This window comes from Channa argus, chromosome 1, assembly GCF_033026475.1.
Source record: "Channa argus isolate prfri chromosome 1, Channa argus male v1.0, whole genome shotgun sequence".
Classification (NCBI taxonomy): Eukaryota; Metazoa; Chordata; class Actinopteri; order Anabantiformes; family Channidae; genus Channa; species Channa argus.
In genome coordinates, this window is record NC_090197.1 from 40,729,739 (window position 1) to 40,756,280 (window position 26,542).

A 26,542-nucleotide genomic window follows, 5' to 3' on the forward strand; every position below is an offset into this window, starting at 1 on the left:
TGTACAGATTTTCTCCAAACATACTGTATCTTCTTGTGACACTTCTCATTAATCAGCATATATACAAAGCTTCCATAAATTAAGACACTGTGTGTTTTGGATCAATACTACATTGCACTAACCCAGACTACATTTTAAGCTACAATTTCTTCACAGCCAAAATCTACTACTATACTCAGATTGTAGGTGCTCAATGTACATGATCACCATAGGTACGGACACTGAGCGTAGTCACAAAACCCCCTTTCAGTTTGGTCCTTTGACAATTCCCATAAAGTTTTTTTAGTTGATAGCAGTATCAGCGTTGACAAAAACAGAAAGAAGTGTTACTTCATGACATTCTATAAATAAAACATATTAAGTGAAAGAAAAATGTTGAGCTGCACTAACACAGGAGTCTATAGTGGGTGACAGTAGCTATGTGAAAAAAGAAAATAAGTGAGAAACTAATAAGTAAATGAGTTTGTTACAGTTTGACCAAAGGATCAGTTGTGGGCAGTGAAGCAGTTGTGTTGTAGTGGCCAGCAGTGGTATTGCAAACTCAGTGTTAATCACGGGCACACATGATAGTTTTGGGGCCAGTGAGATTTAGATTTTATAGGGGCTTCATTAGAAATGAATTTCTTCAGCATTTCCCTGCAAAATACGGGAGCATTTGATCATCTGGGTAATTTTAAAGGATGAATTCTGGAGGAAGAGAATATTTTTTATGGTATGTGCAGCTGAGCAACTTTGGGAGTAAATGGCATTTCAGGAATCAAATTCTCATAACATATCCATGTTTGACTGAGCTTGAAGCACATTAATGTAGTAAAGAGACGGCTAATAGACAGCTGTCCAACCCACCTTCAAACTTAGTGTCAAATGTCACTCTGGCAGGATCTGGCATATTTCTAAAATTAAAAAAATGACCAGATTTAAAATTAGAGCTGCTGCAGTAAGTCCCTTGCCGGTGAGAAAAGTCTAGCTTTGTTAAACACAGACCGCACATCTGTGGTTTGGGCAAAAAATGAGCTTGTGCCCTTTCGGTAAAAGGTTGAGACTACTTCATCTGTTCTACCTCCCTGGGTTCCCTGTATTTCATTTTTGTTTCCTCTTCATTGCCAACCTCTGTTCCTCCCATGGCTTCTTGTGAGCCATTAACCATGGGGCTCAATCTGGTGTGTCTGATGAGGACAGCTGCTGGGTTAAATGACCCATCTGTATCTAAATGATATAATCAGTATTAATAGAACAGGGACAGATCAGTCCCTATACTGTCAACTATCATAGGACAAGAGGTCACCTTCACCATGATTTTGGCACAGTGCTGCTGATAGGGAATCCACAGAGACACTCACCTGAACCTGTGGGACTATATATTTGTGCACAGTATTGTACTGTGTCAGGAGTGTCATTTGTACTTTATCAAGCTTACAGCAAGTTTTTTATTCATGTTCTGCTCCACGGTGCAGAAACTTGGGGGACGTGGACTCAAAAAATTAAGGTTCGAATGGAAATTATTGATGCAAAGGTATTTGTGTGAAGCATCCCGAGGGATAATTCATCAAAAGTGTCAGTGCAAAGGTTATACTGACGTAAGTGCACGATAAACCTGGATCTAAGCAGGGTGGCTGGAGTCACTGGCTCAGGACAGACAGAGCCCATATTAACAGCCTAACATCAAGCAATCCCAAGGAAATCCTTAAAAAATATATCAAATACTCTGATTTCTTATCCCTCTCTCTCCATCTTGACAGTTTATCAATTTACACTCATGTTGCATGAGTTGGAGTTGATCCTTAATAAGAGCACTAATAGCAGCTTTGATCATGACAAGTGCAGCACTTACACTACACTACTATAATCACTAACTCTCCTAATGTAATCCCTTACTGCACTTGACATCTTCTTCAGTTTTCTTAAGGAGCTCTCTCCTGCTGCCGAACTTTCAACCTTACTCTCATCTCAATTTTCAGAGCTCAGTCTCCCACTCTTGCTGGGCTTCTGAAGTGCTTCCATTCTTGACCATTTCTGCTGTGCATGTGTGTGCATGGGTGCAGGAGACTCTGCCTAATGAAACTGAAGGTGGGGGGAGACAGCATCTATAAGAGAGATCTGAAAATCTTGTTGAATGATACAATGGAAAATAGTTTCCCTTCTTTATACTACAATGATTAAAGACTAAACACTCAGCAGACTGTAAATTTGGACAGACTTGGCAATGTAAACACAAACACATTTACATGGCAAACATCTTTCATGAGATGTATTCATTGCTGGAGGATGGTAAACTTGTTGCCTATTACGTTAGTGAAGAGTCTTAGTCATCCAGGTTTGGACTTATTTCTTCTTGGGTAAAAACGTTTCACTACTTATCCAAGCAGCTTCTCCAGCAGCTTCTCTTCCTAATTTAAAATTTTCTCATCTACCCCCATCATTGTAAACACATCTGTTACGTAAAAGACAGATGACAGTGAGTGTGTGGATCCAAGCGGGAGCGCATGCTACTGGGAACATTTGTGTACTAATGTGTACTTGCATGTGTGAAAGTAGACAGCAGCCCGACTTGGCTGAATTCACAAAATCACCCAAAGGCTTATGGGAAATCAGTGGGTGGACAGGTATGGATCGGTGACAGAATGAGGAGGAGGAGGGGTAGTAGGTTGGATGAGTTTTACTCTCTAACACTGTTATTCTCTCTGTTCCTCTCTTAGGGATTCTTTCTCTTATTTTCTTCAAAATAACTTTACCTATTCATTGATTCAGGCTCCACAGTTTACACTTAACCCGATCATTATCTATAGATGGAAAGTTCTAAATATATAGGACAAGACAAATTTTGATTGCTGAATGATTATAACATATGCCACATAACTGCGGTGAATCAGGCTTAAATCTGGCTATGGACTTTTGCCATCGCTCTCCTCATGTTTTCATGTAAACATGGCAAAATGTGGATTTTATTAATGCCCTTTAGACATCACAGAAACAGAGAAGACTTATTTGCTGAATTGATTTAGTTCAACTTGGTGATTGTGTATAGGACCTCAGATATCTACAACGTATTACTCAAACGCAAGCAGCCAGTTTTGAAGGCTTTTTGTCACTGATGATCCCTAAAACGTGGACAGCTCAATTACAAAAATACAAAGAAAAGAAGGACGGGCCTGTGGACTTGGTACTTTACAAAACAACTCTATGAACACATCATCAAACTGCAGCAGGTAGTAAAAATATGTTTATATTCATGTGAATCTATGTGTGTGATGTACTCAGACACCACAATGTCTATCTTTTGTCTTCTGTCATCATGTCTCCCCTTGATATGATAAGCAAAATAATAGAAACACTTTACAATACTTTTGTATCTTGTGACCACTGTTCTGTGTCACTACATATTTCAGTCCCCCTGTTTCATAACTGGGAGCGTCTGTGACTGTTTAAAGCACAGCAATTCAGACAGATGGATTCTGTCTTTTTGTATCAGGACCTTCTCTAATGTTGCCTTGAAAAGTCAATTACACAAATGATCATCAGATCTCTATTAAAGTGGACACCTTTTGCTAATTAAAATTCAGTATGACAATTTAGTTTGACGCTTGTGGCTAATTTTGATTAACTGTCTCAATCGCTGCAAAATAATTCAATGATGCAGGGAGATGAATTATGGTCAGTTACAGTATACATTCAGAAATACAACACAGATACTAATTAAACTTGGACTATCACTGATCAAAATGACAACATGTGCTCAACAAACTACATAAACTGCATTAAGCTGAAACACATTAACCAAATCCAAACATTACGAGTTTTCGAAAATCACTATTCATTTAATCATTGGGAACAACCGCAAGTTTATATGCAGAGTATATGCACTGTTTTACAGTATATAATAAATAATAATCAATTTCTCACTGCACTCCTTTCTATGTTACTTTTCCGCTGCCTCCTTTTGAAATATAAATCATGTGCTGCTCTATCTCCTGCTGTTCAGCTTCCTCTTTTATTCTCTACAAGTGACAACAGACACAAGCTGAGGTGTTCAGTCCAGCACTGGAGAAAAAAGAAACTCTCATAGCTTCACAAGTTTCATTAATATATAAAATATATAGTAGCTGATATTAAATGCACCACCACTGCTCCCAATTCATGTCCCCTGTCTTCAATGTGAAGCACTCCTCTGCAGAGCTATTTCCATCCCGAACCTCTCCAAAATAGACTTTTCCCAATGTTTAGCTCTCACACCACAACTCTAACAGGATACTTCGAGGTTCTCGTTCTTTTATGATTATTTATCAATCCCCCCCCCCCCCCCCCCCCCCCCACCTCCTTATTGACCCATCTCTCTGAACCAATTCTGTCTATTATGCCCACTATCTCTGACTCAATCTTTTCTCTTCCATCCCATTTCTTACTGCCTCTTAGGTCTTGACATACTTTTCACTGTGGAAGACTGGACAAGGACAAGGGAAGAGGATAACAAAAAGGCAGCAGTGGAGAAAAAAGCAGTTTGAGAGACAGTAGGATGAGAATAAAACACACAAGAGCATTCACAAAGAGCTACGCATTTCAATGAAGCAGTGTTTTACATGCACAGTTTGAACAATCTGTTGCTCTGTTGCCGCCTCTCACTCTGTAGTTTTTTAATTTGTTAACACATACAAATAACTTCTGCCTGTTTCTCTCTGTTGAAAAGGTAATCACAGTGACATACTCTTATTCATCCAGTTCGGGGAATCATTTTTCTGATTCATGCAAAAAGAGCGAGGTTCAGGAGAGGGTGAGAAAAAGACTCACACACTCACGCACACACAACATCCTCAGAGGATAGTTTTATATCATGGGTGATTTAGCCAACCTTCACATTAGCATAGACAGAGGACAGTTAGTTTTTGTGTTTGTTTACTGGAAGATTGCCTTAGGGACGAGCAAAATAATCAGACAGTTTCCAGACAAAGATGGATAAGGAGAGCTGTCGCCGCAGGAACAACTGCTATTTCTACAGTAATGAGGTGGCATGTTTATCGTAAGAGATGGTCAAGACCAGATGATCACAGCTTAAAGTCACTTCATGGTATTAGTCAACTTATTAAGGTAACTAAATTATCTGTTATTGAACCAGACACTGATGGGACTGGTGGTGCTGAACCTCAAAATGTTGAGAACAGTTGACAGTGAAACACAGGATTTGGACTTTATGATGATTTAGTATGAAACAGCAGTCAATACAGTGTTAAAGATACCGTAGAAATTTTTAATTCCATATTAGCATTAGAGCATCATGCAGTTGCTGCAGATTTGTCAGCTGCACATCCATGATGCAAATCTTTTATTCCCCACATTCTAATGGTGCTGTATTGGATTTCGATCTGAGGACTGTGGGGTCCATATTGAGTACAGTGAACCAACTGTCATTTTCAAGAAACCAGTTCGAGATAGTTTTAGTTTTATGATATGGTGCTTTATTCTGCCTAAAGCTGCCATCAGAAGATGATCATAAGTAGGCTGTGGTCATAAAGGGATGTAGATGGTGAGCAAAAAAAAAGTACTCAAAACAATGCTCAGCAGTTACTAAGGAGCCCAATGTATGCTGAAAAAAAATCCACCACATCATTACGACACTAACAGCAGTCTGAGCCATCAATAGAAGGCAGAATAGATGCATGCTTTTTTGTTGTTTATGCCAAATTCTGAAACTACCATTGATATGTCGACACAGAAATTGAGGCTCATCAGAACAGGCAGCGTTTTTCCAATCTTTTGTTCTCCAGTTTTAGCACTGTATTTACATACCTAAATGTATTAAGTTGCTGCCATGTGAGTGGCAGGTGTACCTAATAAAGTGGCTTGTGAACGTGAGCTTGTATAGCTACAACCTATCAAAACCTAACCACGTGTGTAGGTTGTTTATCTGAGTGTCCATGAGTAAATGTGTTTGTGTATTCATAAATCATGAATGAAGTGTCTATTATTTTTTTTCTATGCAGTATATATCTTCTTGGAGACATGAGATCTATCCCAAAAGTACAATACACACACGCACAAAGCACTGTTCAAGCTCAAAAAACTGGATAGACTAAAAACGAGTGGGCGAAAAAACACTCACGCGGTGAGCAGAGGATCTAGTACAGGGGGAATAAGTGTCATGCCTCCGACAGCGAGTAAAATCTGTAATGCCCCTATCTGTTTAAAGGTAATGTAAGGAATGACTCACTGCATTATATACACAGTCTTTCTAGGAGCGGGGTTCTTCTTATGCTCATCAAGGTATAAGAGGCTAGGTCTAAAGCTGTAATTTGTAAGTTGTGAAGTTGCAATGGCATTACAAAATCCATGTCAATAATAAAATAATTGCTCTGATACTTGACAAGTACAGAGCACAGATATCAAAAAATCGGTAGGTTTGTATGTAGGTGTGCGGTACTCTATTAGGGAGACACAAAGATTATAATTTAAAAGGCAGGAAAAAAGAGCAGCGTGTGACATTTGCGCAAAAAGGCCATTCTGCCACCTACTTTGTGTGTGCAACAGAGTTTTTTAGACTTTGCTGTCTCGTTACTTTTGGAGATCAGCTCTCCACAGAGCAGGTTTAAACATGCTGCTGTATTTCATATTGTAGTGTAGTGAAAGAGGTAAAGAAAAGAAACATACATACATATGATAAAATTTATTTTCTTTATGAAGTCTCCATTTGAATATGTACACTGGTGATTTACATTACATAATGTATGAAGTATGCATAAAATGTTGTGTTACACGTGTCATGTAATCTGGATTTGGGTGTACACAATGGCCACATACTATTTGTACAAAGGTTTTTAGCATGCCATAGTCAACGTAAATCACAGAAAATGGAATTTCTCAAGAACAAAATTGTGGCCAATGAAAACACTGAGTGAGACGGTTATTTCAAATGAGGCATAATTGACTTACAACACCTGATTAAACACTTACATTTTAATTCTTTCATCACTCCTGAGGTGGTTCCACAGTCATTCATACTATAAAGCATTTCATCAAGTTCCAATTGCCACTAAGCAGCACCCTTTGGAACATCCATGACCTGCGTGACGGAGAATCTTTACAGTCTCTCGAAGATACTGTACAGCTGATTATCATTAGCTAATAGCCATTGGATTTTACCGTTTTATATCAAATGGCAGGATGATATTTTAGGCTGAAAAAGATAATGTACTGGAAACAGCTGTATGTGCTGCACTGGTTCTGTGGAAATGCCAGTGAGTAACAGAGGGGCTAAGGTCACACACATACCTGCCTCTCACCAGTGTCGATTATTGGTATCATAGTTAACATACAGTACTTCTTTGCTAAGTTTGTGTATGTCTGGAGGATTTAAAGGTTTACCCACAAGGCTGTAGACTCAGCACTAATCATCCCTGACTGACCACAGTATTTCTTTTTCATAAAGCATGTGACAATTTTGAAACAATTTAGAAAAGTAAATTTGAGATTATAGGAGTAATACAAATGACAACATACAGTAAGTTGTTTTTCCTCAGAACTTTTCACTATCAGTAGCACGGTGGAAGGATGGCTAGCACAGCTGACTCACAGTTTGAAAGTTCTTCCTGTGCTTGCATGGGTTTTCTCTGGGTTCAGTCCAAAGACATGCATGTTATGTTAACTGGTGACTGTAGGTGTAAATGTGAGTGTGAATGGTTCTGTCTGTGTATTTCTCTCTGTGTTGGTCCTGAAATAGACCAGAGACCTGTCCAGGGTGGATGCTGCCTCTCGCCCAAGGACAGATGAAATGAGCTCCAGTTCTTCATCAAAATCGAGTAGGATAAGACTTTGTGATTCATTAGATAAATTCAAATGCCAATTCTAGATCCTGCTTGGCCTAATGTTGGAGCAGATCTTGGTAAGCACTGCAGGAAGGACTCTTGGTCCCAGTGGGAAGCTTAGAGTCATGGGGGGGTAAGAATGGGTGGCTGACAGATGGCAATGTACAAAATTTTGCGAAGCTATGGTTAAATAAAGGTTGAAAAAGGGTTTTGTCACTCATCATCAACAGGTGTGTTTGATTATGACTAAATCAGCTAATCAACTTGTAGCCAGCTTAATCTCTGTCTGTCAAACCTTTTAATCAATTTAATAAAATCAGGTGCAGGTGTTTTACTTCTTCACCATCTATTTTACCTCCTAACTAACCCCAGCCAGATTTCAGATCTCAGATACCCAAGAGAAATGGAAGCCAGAGCCCTGTAACAGCCCAGCGGGTGTTTAATAACAAAGCTAACTTGACCCCAAGCTGCTGGCTGCAGGTGTATTGTCCTTTCTCGAGTGCTCGAAGCAGGTACAGCTCTTCTATTCTGTTGGTTTTCTGTCAGATCCAGTCTTGTGTTCAGGCAGGCATCAAGGATACGATGAACTACGTCACAAACCTCAACCCTCAAAGCCACAGGACAGCGGAAATCAAAGCCCAGGTGACTGTTTGCCTAGCCTATAGGTATGTATGTCTGTGTTTGTTTAGGCACACACTGGCAGTTACAGAGGAGCGGCTGTTTTGTTGTTGATATTGCTCCCTCACTCGTCACACAAGGTTAATTGTTGAGATGACCTTTATCTACGCAAACACCTCAGAGACATTACAGGCTTGGCAACACCCTCAGTACGGAGAGAACATAAATACACACAGTGTGTGTGTGTACGTGTGTGTGTGTGTGTGTGTGTGTGTGTTTAGAGAACTGACACATCCTAATCTCAGAGTTTTATATGAAGCCATTGCTCGATTTTTGGCAGGCTGCATAAAGCAATTGAAGAAAATATGATCACAATGTTGACATATATACATGTCAAAGAAACATTCTGAATAAGAAAAGAAATACACAAAAGAAACACACACACACAATCCAGCTGGTTTTAGTAGGACTAGACTGTCTAAACTTGGGAGATTTCAAACATTTTAACACATCTGTGGCAATGCTGAGAGACAAAGGGAATTATTTTCCAATGGATACTTACTGTTGCCTCTGGTGTTCAAATAATTTGAAAGTGGTGTGGAGACCAGCATAAACAAAGGTATTATTGTCAGCCGCATCTCCACCACTATCTGTTAAAACCTCAAATTTGTTAGAAAAGATCAGAGCACAGCAAAAGGGATGAGAAACTGTCAGAGGTTTATGTGGGCTTAATTAGGCAGGTCTGGGCAAGCGTGTCTGAAAAAAATCTTGAAAGACAGTCCAATTACTAACTTCAGTTGAGGCAAAAGGTTTAGCTTTTTTTCTCAAGGCAATCTGTTCCATCCTACTGAACATACTGAAGCTGGAAATGTAAGTAGCATTAAGACATGTTTGGCCACAAGGGGCTGTAGAAGCTGAAAAAGAGAATATTTTCTTTGTTGTGCTGCCTCCTATACATGGGTCTGTAGATTACTAAATGTTGACATATACAGTAGTATATAGTGGTTTATCAGAATTTTCTCTGATACAGTTGGTAATATCTCCAAATAGCTGCTTTGCTGACAATGTTTCTGTCACTATGAGGGATAACCCTCAAATTGTTGCCAGTTTTTGTTGTTCATACAGTATAAAAATTCTAATAAATGTAGCATCTTGCTGGTTCAAGAAGAGCGTAAACACAACACAAGATCATCTACTGTAAGGGGCTTTAACTAACATTTGGCTTCACAAAAAAACGTAAGTATGTCATCAGTCAAGATTATGAATACTATGATACTTTCATTATTACATTACACACATTTATAAATACAAGACAGAGATCCCCCAGATAATGTGGCGCTACTGCATGCTGTGTAATCCTTTTTATTCTCTTTCAAGACAGCTGTCTTTTTCATTAAATGTGGGCAAATAAAAGGAAATAAGCAATAAGCATGCTTTTAATAATACAAACATGAAAAATAAGGCAAATTATCTGCTGGAATGGCTGTGAGTGGGAAATTGAATTCTTTCCAAATTTGGGTACATTTCTTTGCCAGACTCATCTCAGTAGTTTGTTCCAACCTTTGGCCTCTTGCACAAACACAACAGGGCATGTGCTTGTTGCCAGAGTTACCTCTGTTCCACCTTGCTTATTTCAAAGTAGTCATTAAGAGAGAGGTAAGTAAAGATAATTGTCTCACATACAGTACACAGGAGGCACTTGAGACACCTCAAGCAGTTTAGATATCTTTCTCTCTTTCTCTATATCTTTACAGCACACACACACACACACACACACACACACACGTGCATAGACAAAGATACTGTACAGGTGGTTCATTAAGGTGCTTAAGTGAGTGAAGAGAATGGGTGAATGGAGAGTGGATGTATTCATTAACAGCCACAGGCAGGTGGCTTTACAGACTCTAATGAGAGTATAAAGGGGAAAAGCCAGCTGAAAGGAATTGGACAATATTTCCTCTTCAATATTATTATTATTTTGCCACACAATGTAGCAGCCATGACATCTGGATGAGCTCCACAAGTGTGTGCATTTGTGTATCGGCATCATATCTGTCAGTGTTGGTGTGTCTTTATGTGTCTAGTTGCATGCTATAATTGCTGATGAGTTTGTGTAAAGCATGCCAAATCATTGTCCCCCTGTCTTTTAGCACGGGAGGAGCTGAGGGAGGGAGAGACCCTCGGATCCCCAAATCCAAACCACAGCTGGCAGAGGGCGATAAGACAAACAGGCTCCCCGATCAGGGTGCAGCTGAATAGTAGCAGAGGAGGAGAAGATGAGAGAAGAGGAGAGAGAGGTGTGTGGTGGAGAAATGTCACAGTTTTATAAGACCTACACAGGGACTATGTGTCCTCGTGCATGTCTCTGTGCACATTTCTGTGTGTGTGTGTTTGAAATTGTACTTTCATATTGGGGCATTAGCCTGTGCCATTACCCAGCCCTGTTTCCCATCTGTCTATATTTTTTTCAAAGTGCTATACTAAAAATGCCAAACTTCAGCAAGGTCAGAAAGACACAATCATAGATGAAAACTCAAGTCTGGCATTTGTAAGTCTAACAATGCAAGTATGACTCGCGATAAGAGAACTGGCCTGTTATTTTCTGAACAGTGCATCCCAACACAAACAGCTTTGGCTACAAAAGGTAAGGAGAGAGTATAATGTATAAAGCTAATTTGAAGGTCAGGTTGGCAGAAATTTCTGCTAAACTCAAAACGATATTAATTCATTTCACACAGTATCTTCATATATGTTGTTATAAAGCTATGATCAGAGTGCGTGCATAATTGCTGAAAAATGTCTGTATTAAGGGTGACATCAAAATACACATCAACTCTGACTGATCAGAGGGGAGGCTGGGATCTTGGAGAAGCATGGTATTAAGAAATCAAACTGCAAGCAAAACACTCTGCTCTGTGACAGAGTCTGTCCATGTGTTTGTGTATCTCTGACAGCACTAAAGCATATCACTTCCATCCATAATACAGTGTGAAAAGTGCTCCTACTTGATTGATTTGTGTGGAAACCTATACTTTGACACTGTGACACAGCAATTGTTTTGTGGCAGAAAACAGTTTTTGTCGAGCTGGCTGAGGGCAAGGGGGCTGATAAAGGAGGTTGAGGATGAGGACAGTGGAGAGGGGATTATTGTCATAGCTGAGTGGGCTGTCATCACTGCCACAATGCAGGTTTAAAAAAAAAAAGGCAGGGAAGAAAGGGATGAAAAGAAGGGAGGGAGAGGGGAGGAGGATTTCCTACAGAGCCAAGTCGCCCTGCACTTTGACTAACAAATGAGAGACAAATGGGGCTATCAGCATTAGTGGGGATCTTCAGCTCCGACGGACACATCATTTCATGTTTATTCCAGGAGAGAGCTCTGACCAGCATGTCACTACACCTCTCTGTCCTCCTCTCCCTCTCAACTGAACTTTACTTCTTCAGTTCACGGCAGTCAAAGCAGCTGCCACTTTCCTGTCACTTTCCTGCTGTACGGACACATACCCACACACTTCAGGTGACAATTTATGAAATTCCGCCTTGAATTTTAAGGTGTGTTTGCACTGTGCAATCACTGCTTCGCGTAGCTTTAGTTTGGTCAGCCATGGTTATATTCACAACCCAGTTTATCAAGAGGCTTGACTCTGTGATACTTATGGCAAAGTTTGATCCATTAAAAAAAAAAGCACAAAGTACCAATCATTGCTTATTAGAGCAGAGCACTAGCAAAGTCGTCATTATTCCATTCTATCTTTAGACTGGCTGTCTAACTCAACACTAAGTGAAAAGCAGTGCAGGGGATTGTTAAAAAGCTGCTATGAAACAGACATAGAGGGAACAATTCATCTCTGCCCACAATTCATCTCTGCTGCTGTGAAGCCACAGCAAAGTAGGAAGCAGGAGCATACACCTGTATGTTTTTTCTGTCTCTGTCGAGTGCATAGCGCACACACATACGCACACACACACACACACACATTCTGTCAGAGTCTTTCCTTCGTGTACATTTCACTGACTGTCTCCTAAAAAGGAAAGCAAAACATAGAGAAATGAGAAACAGTTTCACTCTGAAACAGGTGTAACAGTCTCTGTCACTGACTTTAGGGCACAAACACACACATAATGCGACTACTCACACATGTCCCACATGCACTGATTCCTGAGATTGAAATTGGCTGCACGCATTGATTTATATCTAATGTAAGAGATTTGTTACAGCGTGAACCATTCCTTCAAAGACCAGAGTTGCAGGACAGATGCTGAGAATATGAGATACATCTCACTGTATACAGTGTCCTGTACTGAAGTTACCATAGAGTTTAGCCAAAATCCAGAGTAGCTACAGCTAGTGCTAGCATTAGACTCCCTGCCCCTGCTCCACTATGCTCTTCTACCTTCCACTACACTCAGCACGTTAGGTATTTGTCATGATCAAATTACAAAAAAGATGAGAATGCTGCAAAACACACTGGTTAAACAGGCGAAGCTCACTCAAAGATTCTCTGTAGTGAATATTTCTGCACCACTGCCAGTGTTGTTCTGTAAGTCTTTTTAAATCATATTTCCTAAATATTCAAAGATTATACTGTAGCTTTAAATCCACTTCACAACCTACCACACACAGTCTATTTTGGGGCAACCAAATAACAGTATTATGCAGTCTATCAGTCAAAGCCCACTGAAATCAACCTGTTGTCTTCAAATTCAAACCCAGACCAATAAGCAACAGATATATACAAACAAAGTATTATGTTAAACAGAATATTGTAAGTCATGTATGTATCATTAGCCAGACACCCATTTTTAAAATATGGCTTCTTTATTGATCCCTATTGGGACCGTGCAGTTCATGGATAACTGCTTTACCAAATGAGCCAAAGTCACCCTATTAACTCCTGCATCTATTCTCCTCAGCCTAAAATGAGTGTTACTGTGATAGTTTGGGTGAAAAAAGAGGAGAAAAGACCAGAGAAGACCTGGCATTACAATCCAATATTCCTAAAGTGTCCTGTGCCAGGGTTACTGTGGGTAGTGAGCATGTGAGCACAGCATGCTAAAAAGTTTTAATGGTATGTCTCTATCATTAGCTTGCACACATAACATTGCAAGTAAATCTTTTTTTATTGAGCCATTGAGCTGCAAGTCAACAGACTAGACTGGATTAATATCAGTTTTTTGAAATCAAACTGGCTGAGATGTTACTGATGTGCTGCTCATAATGACTCTGAAGTGCCATTGTTTTTCCATTCACGTAGAATGAGTTTATTAGGAGCATCTGTAAGATTCAATGAACTAATCGACCCCGTCCTCTCTCTCCACCTTTCTAATGTAGCATTACATCCAAGGACAAAATGAGGAAGATGCTAAAAATATTTCCCATAAGCATTATGCTGGTATAAAGCCACACTAAGAGGCAGGCGAGTGCTGACAGAGGGTCTGTTCTAGCTGCTTGGAGGTGGTGACAGAGAGCAGCTGTGGCATTATAGTTCTGAATAAACAGATCAACAGGCATCAGTCTCACCTCTAGTGTCCAATGTGTGTGTTTGCCTAGTGTGCTTCTAGGCTCTACTACTCACTAAATGGATGCTGCCTCAGTCCAAAAAACTTTGATTTGATTCAATGCCTGCAAAGCTTCTTGAATAAAAACGCACACATTTAAAGTTATTTCATTTGTCACAGAATTTAATTTCTGAGCTTATTAAACTGGTGTTGCCCATTAACACTGTGTTTGTGGGGCAGTGTGAGTTTTATCTTGCTGCTCACCCCTATAATACATATTAGATGTTTCCTTTTTTGCACAAGGGTCTGTTAGAAATACGAAAGGTTCAGAGAATAAAGGATCTGAGGCCAGGAGACACAAAGAGGGACAACTGAGAGGGCCTCTATATGAATTTTTATCCTTGGCTCTGTTCTCCCTTATTTTAGACATGCACACAAACACACACACACACACACACACACACACACACACACACACACACACACACACACAGCTAACCATGAATCTTTGATCCACTCTACTTTCAGCTCAAACATTTTTCTAGCATACGCACAGGAATTAGGGGGAAAATTCAACAAGCCAGAGTTGCTCATTGTAGCACATTAATTCAGTGAATGACTGAACTCTGCCATCACTGTATGAGATGAGGTCATAGTTATCACAGACTGTGCCAATATGCAGATTGTTAAATGTACGTTGGACAGCACCCATACAAACACCCTCCATCTTAGACATTTTTGGTATTATCAGTATTTGGGAATATAAACAAATTTGATTCAAATATACTGGCCAATTTTAATACAAGCAAATAACTTAGGCCTACATATTTTGATTATGTCAAGTGTGACAAATCACTGCACAGTATGTGTGCATGTGCTCAAGATAATCAGCCTGTATGTAAATAATGCAGTTTTCTCTGTAGGTGGTTTTTACGTGCTTAATTTTTCAGACATGAGAACGCCCTCTGTTTCTTTGTCATCACAAATTTAGCACAGCTTAAAAACTGAAAGCAGCAAGGACAAAAAAGGAGATTTTGAAACTTTTCCTGTTAACACAAAACAAAGACATTAGCCTAAGAACAACAATAATTGCTATCAGGTCTTACAAAACAATACTGGAAGCATATCTGATTCAAAACAAACTGATAATGCAAATAGCTCTGGTTTCAAAATGTAAATAAAGAGTTAACAGTAATATAGCAGAAATAAAGAAAAATTAGAAAATAATTAACAGAATACCTGATAAGGAGTGAACATAAGCATAAAGTTATTTTGCAAATTTTTTGTAAAGCGGCATTTCTCACAATTAACAGACTGAAAATTTAAACATTTATTACTTTGGAGGCACAATAAAAAGCATCTCGTTGCATTGGAAATGATTCACCCTGGAAGTACCGCAGATGGTCTGCCTGTGCTGTGTAAGTCACTTCACAGCACAATGCATGAAGAGTAACATCCCTAAATTATTTATCATTAATTGTTATTTTCTCTTATGCTTTTTTTAAGGCTGACTCATCTCTTGCATATATAAAGGCTGACAGTAAAGTAGGACATTTATGTTTCGCTGCTTTAACTATATAACCTTAATCTGTGTTTACCCTGTTGCTCTCACTTAGCTGAGGGGGTAACATGAATAAATCTACCTCAGTAACAAACAAGTCCTATACACATAATGCATACATACACACATCATCACTTCCCATCTATCTCCCCAGTTCAGTCACGACTAGTGCACCCCCCCAGGCATGAAAGGTGGTACTGGAACTAATAACTTAACACCTGCTTTAATGACCTTTTTCACCTCTGAAAAGGAGACTTCTGTGCAGTAAAACCACATTGTTTATGCTGCCTCTCATCCATATGAGTGTGGTATAGGAGGTGAACAAGTGGGAGAGGACAGATGGAGGGTGAAAATTGAAGGTGAAAGAAAAGGTGAGAAAAATCGACCATAGACATCTACCTCTTCCTTGTCATGTCTAATTGCTCCCTAACATGAACGTTTACTCCTGAATATCAATAAGATAGTACTAAACACATTGACACAAACATCCCTGCTGTGAGGATATTTCCCTGTATGAATAATTCCACCACACACAAATAACCCTTCAATACAGAAAGTTCACAATAATGATTAATGCTGATGGGTTAGCATTTGATGCCATTTTGTCAAAAAGTGATCCAGGATTAAATTCACTGAATCCCTGAATCCACTTAATTCCTTTCAAATTTGACCTTTGCAATGACCTTTTAGCCTAATTAATATTTACAACCATTAGAGAAAATAAAATACCTACTTTTTGCCCTTTTCAAAACTATGCCCCCAAATCAAAGTTGGAAAACTGATCAGATTGTTTAAAGTTAGTAATATGTTTTTTTTTAAGTGAAAATTATATGCTGCCATCAAGAGTTGAAATTTGTAATTTTCTTTCCTTCTTTGAAGGTATGTACAATATGGAATTAAGGTTATTTAACCTTAGGTGAAGTTTGGCAATTACCTGAATGTACTGTCTTCTAATAAGCAAGTTTTGGTAGCTCACTGATTTTATCAATCTGGAAAAACAGCAGTGGCTACTGGAGAGCAGTTCATTTTATGTTCCAGCAGAGGATTTCTCATCAGCCATCACCACCTAAAATCACAGTTTTGACAGTTAAACCGATAAATAAAGTAGTGAAGAGTAAGAAGACAAGGACAGGAATGAAAGAAAGGATAAAAGCGCTACTTCCTGCATGCATACACACGGCCACACTACAGTGAATATAATAAACTAAGTATGATTGGCCTGTTAAAGCATCGTGAAAACTCCAGGCTTTTTAACACACATAAAAATAAAGTTTAATTAACTGCTTCAAATCCCAAACTGTGCTTATTCGGCTCAGTGCGAGTCAGGGGCACCATTACACACCATCAGTAATGTCTCCTCTGGTGCCAAAATCCTACTGAGCCTCTCTCAGTCATGAAAATCCAGGAGGACAACAACAGGCCCATATTTCAGCACATGAATTATATGCCAGCCTCATTAATAACTGTTATCCTCCTTAATGACTTTGTGAGTGTGCATTAGAATGTGCACGTTGGGTCTCCTTAATTCATCCTCATTAGAACAAACATGTTGTGGTTATAGCAGAAAAGATGGTAAACGAAAAAAAACATTCTTCAGACAGGTGCTGCTCAATGACTTTCTCCAAGTACAGCTTTCATTAGGTTTTAGAATTACTGCACACACTGGCTTAAAACAGGGTATTACTGCTGCAGAGTAAAGTGTGAAAACAATTCAATATCATGCTTGGTAGTACATGGTAAACATAATTTTACAAATACGTTAAATAGAAAGAAAGCATTTTCAGTCAGCTTTTATATTTTTTATATTTTTAAGTTTAGCTTTTATCTCATAGTCTCAAGCATTCCCAAATGTTCTGAAATGCGGATAAAAAATATAATTACATGAAGGTGGTTGAGAATGTTTCTACAGGGGAGACATAAAGACCAAGTTGTCAGGAAGTGTCCCTTCAGACAAACTTGACCTGGACAAACATGCATCGTGTATGATGTAATGAGTTTGTTGGTCACACCGTAAATTGCAGGTTAGGTGATATCCAAGGTCCCAGAAAGACTGGGTTGCACAAAGAAGCACCTGACACATTCAGAAAATGTGTGGGACAGGGGAATTAAAAGCATATAAACATAAATAGAAACCCAAGTCAAGCTCTTTTAGTAGCACAAAATAGAACCATCTCCAATGAACATGACAGTGCTTAAAATACCATATTAAGCACCACAGCAGCACTGCTAAAAATTTCACATCACAGAAGGAAATATGTGAGCTGCATGTTACATTGACTCAATACAGTGTTGGCCAGTGTACAATTTTGTCTTTTTGTAATGATGATCACTAACTCCAAAAAGTAAACTACCTCAAAGAGGAATCAAAGGTTTTACATAGCAGTGAAATAATGACTGTTTGTTGATCATTTGTCTGTCAATAAAGTTTTACACTAAGCAGGCCATGGACATGTTGCGATGATCCAATGACATCTCAGCTGAGCTGATTTGAGTAAGACCCTGTCTAAAACATATTGTAGCAGCGTAGAAAAATAAAGGCTATTTTGTCCAACAGTTAATCTTTCGTTACTCTTTGGCCCCATCAACCTCCAACCCTTTCAGCGCTTCCCCCGTCTCCGCTTCATATACGACATTAGGTTCCCATCAACCTTTGATGTCAACGTCAGTGGCTGCCGCAGTGTTCCAGTTTGGTAACAATCCCACTGCTGTCATGACTGTCACTCTACCAATCAATCAAACCTGCCAGTATGTGAGTGTGTGTGTGTGTCCGTATGTGCTGATTAGTGGACTCCATTAACTCTTAAAGTTCTGGTGCCAGGCCACGGTGCCTGGGGAGAAGCACTTATGGAATGTCAGGTTGCTGTGTGAGTAATCTGTTTACCAGTGCCAGCAGCAGATAGCCGGGGGAAAATAGGATTTTCAAGTCCACAACCAACAAGCAAACACCCAGAGTGAACAGTGTTCAAGGGAGTTGATTTAAGCAAATAGATTGTCAAGAACACAAATATGTTTTGGACTTCTAGAGCCCACGTCTTTAGAATTTACAAGGGTGTAATACGGCTGAGAGAAACTAAAGGCTGGTTCAACACTCAGGGCACACAGCGACGCGGCCCTGCAAAGCTGCACGCCAAAGTGCCTGCTCAGCATTTTGACATTTCTCAATAGCCTTCTCTCCCACAACTGTAGCACTTTGAACTGTATTGTAGCCTCCAAAACTAAATTGGTCCCATTTCCTTCCACCCTTTTTACACTGTGCATATTTAGTTTGTGGAGGATTTGGCTGACTTCAGCATGTCTCGTGAGAGAGATAAAGACCAAGGTGTCAGGAAGTGTCCCCTGTGACAACCTGGCCCCAGGCTGACAGAGGAGCAGTGATGAAGGCTGCCACTTTTGGGCCAGAACATGGGCAGTTGTGCCTGCCAAGGAGCGAATAATGTGGGGCAATGCCATGCAGTCCACAACTCATTGTTTTAACACTGATTTAAGAAGAACAGAGATGAGGATTCTTCAGAAGTCAAGCTGGAAATTTAATTTCTTCAGCTCTGATGATGTATTTGTGTTTCTCAATTTGTTTGACTACTGTAGGTAAATTCATTACCATTTCTGAGCAAACAAGATGTCGTGTAGTTCAGGTCTTTTGAGAGTATTTAATCAGTTCATGTGTGGTCTATCTAGTCTTGGAGGGCTTCAGTCATTTAAGCTCTCTTGCCACCTTTAGGAGGGATTTTTCTGTGGGAAATATTTGACTTGATCTAGAAGTCATAAGTAAAACTTGATCCAGATTTTTTAATCAAACCTAATACTTTGCCTCAAACAAAAACATAAAAATGTAAAACTTTACCCACAGAGACCAAATTAAGAAGCTGTTTCAGTATCTACAGTTCAAGTATAACTCTGTTGCTAGATGGAAACTACGACATTGAAACAGTAACACTTCTCATCACCACTGACTGGAAACAGACATTAATCTTGGCTTGATTAGCTATCGGTTAGACATTGTGTCCACTGAGAGACATTGAGTGTAGTCTGACATGGAGGCTAACTGACAGATATTGACCGCTGTTGTTTCTTTCCTCACTATTTCACAATTGTGACTTTACTGTATATTGTATATGTGTGTGTGTGTGTTTGTGTGTCTGTAAGTTAGTGTGCAGTCTTGTGTGTTATTGACTAGACCTTGTCCAAAGTTCTGTCAGAACTAACTGATTGATTGTAAGACCAGCTGCAGTGCTCTCCCACATTGCCATACTTCAGGCCAAAACCCAGTGTGTGTGTATGTCTCTATGTGTGTTGTGTGAGTGCATGAGAGTTTTTACTTTGACAAGAGCAAACCCCAGGGTTCCTCTAATCACCTCTACCTTTCTCCTCATAACTCACTGCTGTGCTGTCAATCACACCAAAGTTGTGACTCACGCACTTTAGGTGAAGAGACCTCAGTAGGCCTTTTATATCTCAGTCACTTGTTGTCTGCTTGTCTGTGCTGTCTCTGCTTTTTTGTCATACAGACCAGAAGAGGAGAAAGTTAACAATACTGTATTTTTTAAGAGGACAGTTGTGCTAAGACCGTTTCTTGTACGTGTATGACTTATGGTGTAGCAGCCCTTAAAACACCATAGATAGGAGCAAGCCGCATCTATGCAGCTACAGCAAAAACAGAGTGTGAGATGTGGCAAAGCAATTCAGGAATATGCACAAACGGAGCAGCAACATCTTTAATAGTTTTCAATTTAAATCATGCTCAAAATGTAGATAATAATTCTTCTCTATTTTTCTTTCAAACACAAATGCAAAACTTAAATATATTCAGTTGAATGGCAGATATGGCAAAACATCAAATCCATCAAATGCAACTTGCAGAACATAAGAATTTAATTAAATTATAGTTTAAATTAAATTATAGTTTACATTTTTTTAAATAGTTTCTTACACACTTGAATTTGTCATCGTGCTGTAGTCAACAAGAAAATGGAGAATAGAGCATCAGACAGCAGACATCCTTTCCCCTACATACGGTTTGTGGATGGTGATGTATACCCTTCATACCTCCTCTACACAACTGTGTACAGCACTCACACACACACACCAACAATGGCCCCCTGTCTTAAAACTGAGACTGAAAGCCTCAGGTTATAAAGGACTCTTTCTCTTATACACACACACACACACACACACACAAACAGAGACACGACACATACAGACTATGTCCGATGGAGCAAAGACACAGGAACAGAGGTTATAACCTACATTGTAATACACAGAAACATTGTTTGGCTTGGTGCCGGCCGTCACTCTAATGGAGAATGGCTGGGCTAATGGACAGAAAATCATCCTCTAATGCATATCAGATGTTCAGAGTGACAGCACAGCAAAGCGATACAAAGACACAGCGATGACACGAGGCTCCGTCACTTTCAATCAATCAATCAATCAGTCACTGATAAACATCTTTGACACAGCAACTGTGTCAGACTGACATGAAAATTAAAAATCTTGTACATGTGTAACATATAAAATCCAATATTTTGTGTTTTCAATCTCTGCTGTCGTCTAATCTCCTCATCCCCACTGTCTTCCCAACTGCCATTGCATATTTCTCCTCTCCTTTCCTCTTCTCCCTGTAGGCACTTTTAAATGAATGTGTTTACAAAAAGAAGAGAAGGAGAGATGGAATCGGGGAAAGGTGAGCAGGATTTATTTTAATTAACAATCACCCAGTTCGCCGTAGAGTCAGTCAAGATTAAAGCTCGTTACGATTGATTCTGGTTTCCTGTGTTAAGCTACGGCCCGACTGTAGCTGAAATGTGTCAGGACAGGGATGAGGGAAAGAGTCTGCATTCAGGACGGGCAGTGGTAAAGCTAAGAGGTGAAGGCAGTGGTTTAGAAGCAGATGCAGATAAAGCAGCACTGTTAGAGAGAGGAATATATATGATATTATTATATAATGTGATTTGTGAGCGTAGAGACAGAGTGAGGGGGAGGCGTGTGATATAGTTAGAGAAAAAAGACTGAGAGTGCTGCTGAAACGGGGAACTGTCAGTCAGATTATTTAGAAATATAGTGATTTTGGGAGGATGGCAGGGCTGGATGGATGTGCAATTATGTAAACTTCTGCACTTCCACATGCAAACATCTGATCTACTTTACCTTACCAGCTGCAAATTTGAACGTCAGTAAGAACTTTGGATCTCAGGTGGGCAGTTCTGATATAATTACAGGACTATACTGATGGAGAGGAGTTGTGCATTAGCAGGATTTGATTGGCAGGAAGAGTCTCTGTAATAGGGCAAACAACACCTACAGACTACCAAAGAGCATCGCTGGGATTTGCCTGGCAAATGCTATGCTGTCTGCAACTTAATTCATCTTCTCACACATTGCATCTGTCCTTTCTCTGCCCCTTCCCTTCCCAACTGCCGTTCATTATCCCTTCTTTCTCTCCTTCCTTTCGTGATGTAACCAATGTGACAGATCAGCCTGAGTGAATCACTGCAAGCACTCCTCCAAGTAGGAATTAACATCCAAAATTCTAGCACTTCCTGGAGGAACCTGGGCCCAGGAATCCAGAGACGATCCCTGCTGAGCCACCGTGTGTCACACATGCCCTGGCAGATGTAATGACACATTAAGTGAAGGCTTTTAATTAGAGCCAGTGGCCATTACAAGCCTAAGTTAGCCTAACCAAAAACTGTCGTGGTGCGTAGGTGACTCTAGGCTTAACTCCCTCTGACAGGCTCAATTACGAAGGCAGTCTTTGTCCTGGAATCAGTTTGGTGTAACAAATGTAAATTAGGGTTTTTAACATTAGGGGCTTTGCATTAGTCTGTGCATTGGGTTGAATATCATCAAAATGCTTTACCTCAACACCTATACTCTCTCATTAGGTTAGAATTTTGGGAGGGGGGTATTATCTATGTTGCTGGAGATCCAAATGGACATCAACTTGCCTGCTAATCCACATATTTTACACACACACACACACACACAAACTGTACATGTGCACAGATTCACAAATGAACTTTTAATAATACAAAACAGCTGGGGTTCCATGATTTCACTATCTGGATAGTCTGAATTTTCTGATAGTATAATTTAATAATAGCCCAGGAATTTCTTGATTTAGCCTGAACAAACAGCAGTATAGAACTGTATATTTTTTGTATTTTAGCATTAAAAATGACTTCCATGGTTAGCCATTTACCATTAATTATCATGAATAAATAGATTTATTTTCTCTCAAACAACAGTGCAAATTCTCCCAAAAGCAATGTTAAATATCCCACTACATTCGGCCATTTTACATGAATAGTTAAGTGTTGATAAAAAAATAATAAATTGAAGTATTTGACAGATTGGCAGGCAGGAGTGGCACAACACTCGGAATGATAAAAACAAATTGATCACAATGCAAAGGAAGTTTATACCTGGAAATGTTGGTAAAACCTGACAATTTCTCCTTGAGATGATGAAAGGGAGACAGGCTGCTAAAGACTCCTGATTTACCCGGATCTGTATTGAGGTAAAGGAAGCATGGCAAGGTTGAGATAATAACTGCATTTGCATAGGTGGAGAGAAGCATTGTATGTGTGCGTGTGTGTCTGTGTGTGTAGGTGTGTGTGTGTGTGTGTGTGTGTGTAGGTGATATTATTTCTCTTGAGTGTGGCTTGTGAGGTGGAGGAAGAGATTACTGCACCACGCTTCTATAATTACCTTTCATCTCTCAGCCAGTGCTCTTAAACACAACAGGGATTGCCAGGCTACCACACACTCCAACACACGCACAGTGGGGCGCGCTTCAGCACAATGTAGCAGGCTGAGAGAGAGTTATTTCTAGAGGGTTACATTTCACTAAAATGGAGATTGGAGACCACCCACACTACCTTTAAGTAACACAGGTCAGCTTTGCTTTCAGTGCACGCACACACACACACACACACACATTCTCTCTCTCTCTCTCGCTCTTTCCGACTCTCTCATCTCGTTCATACAAGTTGCTTGTAAGTAAGACAAATGACTCACCTGTAGCTGTCCTGCCCACACAAAACCCACTTAAGAATCCATTCGCACAAGTCATGCACTCACATTACACTATATACTGCTTCATTTTAATGGGGATTATGCAGAAAATCACCTGTCACCTGTTCTTCTTTTGTCTCTCACACACACACACATATACACACACAGAAACAGAATACACTTTTTTGCAGTCTGCTGCTTCTGTAGTGTGAAACAAGACAGATAGCTTTGTAACACTGACAAGAAAAATCCTTATTAGCCATGAAAACTATCAAGTCCACATATATCTTAGAGTTGACAGTGTCCTACAAAGATAAATAAACCATGGAAATCAGGGCTTTGAAAAGGGAATTAAAAAATAATGCCAGAAGTAAATTGCTCTGCCACACTGAACGTCTTTAGCCCCTCACCCTCGTTCAACTATTTAAAAGGACTTGTTGACTTGCTATGGACAGTCAGACACAAGGGACCATTTCAGCAAGCTGGACTGAAAAGAGGCAAGGAGAGAAAGGGGAAATTGCTGATTCTTGAAGTTACAGAACATTTAATCTCCTCCACTGTCACATTTAGTAAACATCTACCATCCATCTCCTAATCAGGTGTGTATTATATGCTAATCTGCGTCTGATTGCAGAGCCAAAACTAAAGTTTCAACAATACTCTGACAATAGTGGCCCAAAGAACAGATTGCAGTGTGATGTGGAGTCGGAGAAGCTCTCCAAAACCCACTGTTTGTCCAAGCATGACAGTCGGCACCACTGTGTGGGTTGGGCTGACATGATTTACAGTACCTACTGTACTTTATGTTCAGTTGTAAATGCTTTTGAATTCAGTTTTTTTTTCAGCTTTCAGAAATGGTTAGAGAAGGTGAAGTTGCCGCTTCTTAACACACCCACACATACGCTTTGATATACACAACAATATTCGCAGATAAACTCAGATTCTGCAGATTCCCACACATTGTCTGCAGCAACGCATATGGTTTTACTGACACGCCTTTCAATATTTTCTTAATTTTGGATGCATTACATTCGTGCTGTTTAGCTTCCATTCTGTTGAGTATAGTGCAAATTATTATGTCCCCCTTAAGCTGGAGCCACACAGCTGTCTGGACATGGCACAACTTCTCTCTGGAGGCCTGATATGTGCTCAGTCATAAAGGGAAGGATTTTATTTGGGCAGCTGGCATTTAGCAGGCAAACGGTGCCCACATAAGCATGGAGACCTGTGAGCTACAATGTGAGAGTGGAAGGCTGTGGTGATGGGAAAACACCTCAAGAGAGTCCTCAGCTCACAAAGGAGCACACACAAAGCTGAAAGCGTTCATTATATCGCCATAAACCTGTCACTTGTTTATATCAGCTGGAGGACTCACCCCCCACTCACACATGCAAGGCAATAATTGCACAATTTCGTACCGAATGCTTTTCCCCCAAAACCACCGCAGACATAAAGGAAAGAACCTGCACTTTTGCCTCGACAACCCTCATGACATGAAGGTCTCTCGGATGTCTTCGAGCGGGGAAAATGGGTCCTTCTACAACTAACCACAAACGCTGATCGGAGAGGTTTCTGTCTGAAAGTGAGAGGGAACCTGCTCCATAATTTGGGCACTATATATATAACAGACAGGTTTTCTTTACTGAGCCTTTCACAGCGACAATGAAGTGGTCTCCCATTGCTCAGCCGGACCAGAAAAAAATCATTGCCTTGACATCATTAACATTATTACATCTTTTGCGCAACCACACTCAACAGTGAGATTAAAAGATTCAATATGTGCGTTTTTTCCCACACACACACACACACACACACATATATATATATATATATATATATATATATATATATATATATATATATATATATATATATATATATATATATATATATATATATATATTGTTTTGTGCTTTTTTAACTCGTCGCCACTTTGGTTTTATTCAGGAAAAATGAATCATGAACACTTCACTACTTTAATGAGGCAGCAACTACAATAATAAAACTGAAAAACCTTGTTATCATAGAAGTTGAAATTAAAGTACAACAAAAAAATGTATAAAGTTGCATAAACTTGCTGTGGCGCAATGAAAATATGTGTTGAGATTTCTGGCAAACAGGTTGTGACATTTCAAAGCCACCTGAAGTTACGTGGACCAGGACCCGCACATATATTAAATCTTTTTTTTTTCCTTCTGCAGGCGATAATAAAACAACTAGTGATGTTTCAGACGCCGGTTCACTCACCCGTTAGCTGGTCATAGGATCCGTCCAGCTCTCTGGAGTCCGACAGGCTTTGGTCACGGTTTTTCGCTTTCATTTTCCCCGTGTGCGCCGGAATGTGAAACTGTAGGACACAGGTGATATGTTGGCGATTCTGGTTCAGAAATGTCTTTTCACTGAGGATGGCTACAAGTGTACTATCGTGAACAGATCATGTTTGATTTGCCGAGAGAATTTCCCATGTAAGTGTATTTCTCGTGACGGGTTCGCCGTGCGCTCTCGGCGTCCAGGAGCTGAGTGAACCATGCGCGCTTCTGGTCGGCGCTCTCTCATGGACTGGCACGCGCTTTTGTATGCACACACACACACACACACACGGAGAGACAAGGAAGTGGTATTACAGAAGAATGACAATCCTTGAAATGAATGATTAGGGTCTGGATATTTTGGGGGGAGATCAAAACACGTGGACAAATCGGAATTGTGGCAAGAGTGGGTTTCCTACATGTTCCCCTAGTGGCATTAAGCTGTATTCCTGCTTCATTCATGCAGCGTCTCACTCAGTGCACTGGTCTCAGCCTGCCTCTCTGCCATTATTATCACCGTCACATCCTCTCCTAATGTTCTCAACGGAGTCAGAACCGTGTTGATGTGTACAGAAACATCAGCACCGGCAACAGGAAGCACGCTGCTGACAGGCAGCAGTTCTTACTACATCTGATCTATAAATACTTTCGGGTTGTGGGAAGCCTTATTTCTTTCCTTCTTCCTCTTTTCTTCTCTCCCTCCCAGGGTCTTCGTCTCCCTTTGCCTCGTGCTTCTTTGCTTACTATAACAGTAT

General features: G+C 40.0%; 1 protein-coding gene across 7 annotated transcripts in view; it reads right to left on the reverse strand.

Annotated features, from left to right (window-relative positions):
- LOC137135884 (A-type potassium channel modulatory protein KCNIP2) overlaps nucleotides 1-26,306 on the reverse strand; it is an 84,186-nt gene extending 57,880 nt beyond the window's left edge. For 2 of the 7 annotated variants that reach the window (XM_067520684.1, XM_067520722.1), the window contains exon 1: nucleotides 25,726-26,300. In XM_067520684.1, coding sequence (XP_067376785.1) covers nucleotides 25,726-25,798 — 73 coding nt within the window. In that variant the 5' untranslated portion in view covers nucleotides 25,799-26,300. Of the gene's footprint in view, nucleotides 1-25,725 lie in introns of all 7 variants that reach the window. The other 5 variants (XM_067520712.1, XM_067520703.1, XM_067520614.1 and 2 more) reach the window with 5 other exon arrangements.
- Between the last annotated feature and the right edge of the window lie 236 nt (nucleotides 26,307-26,542).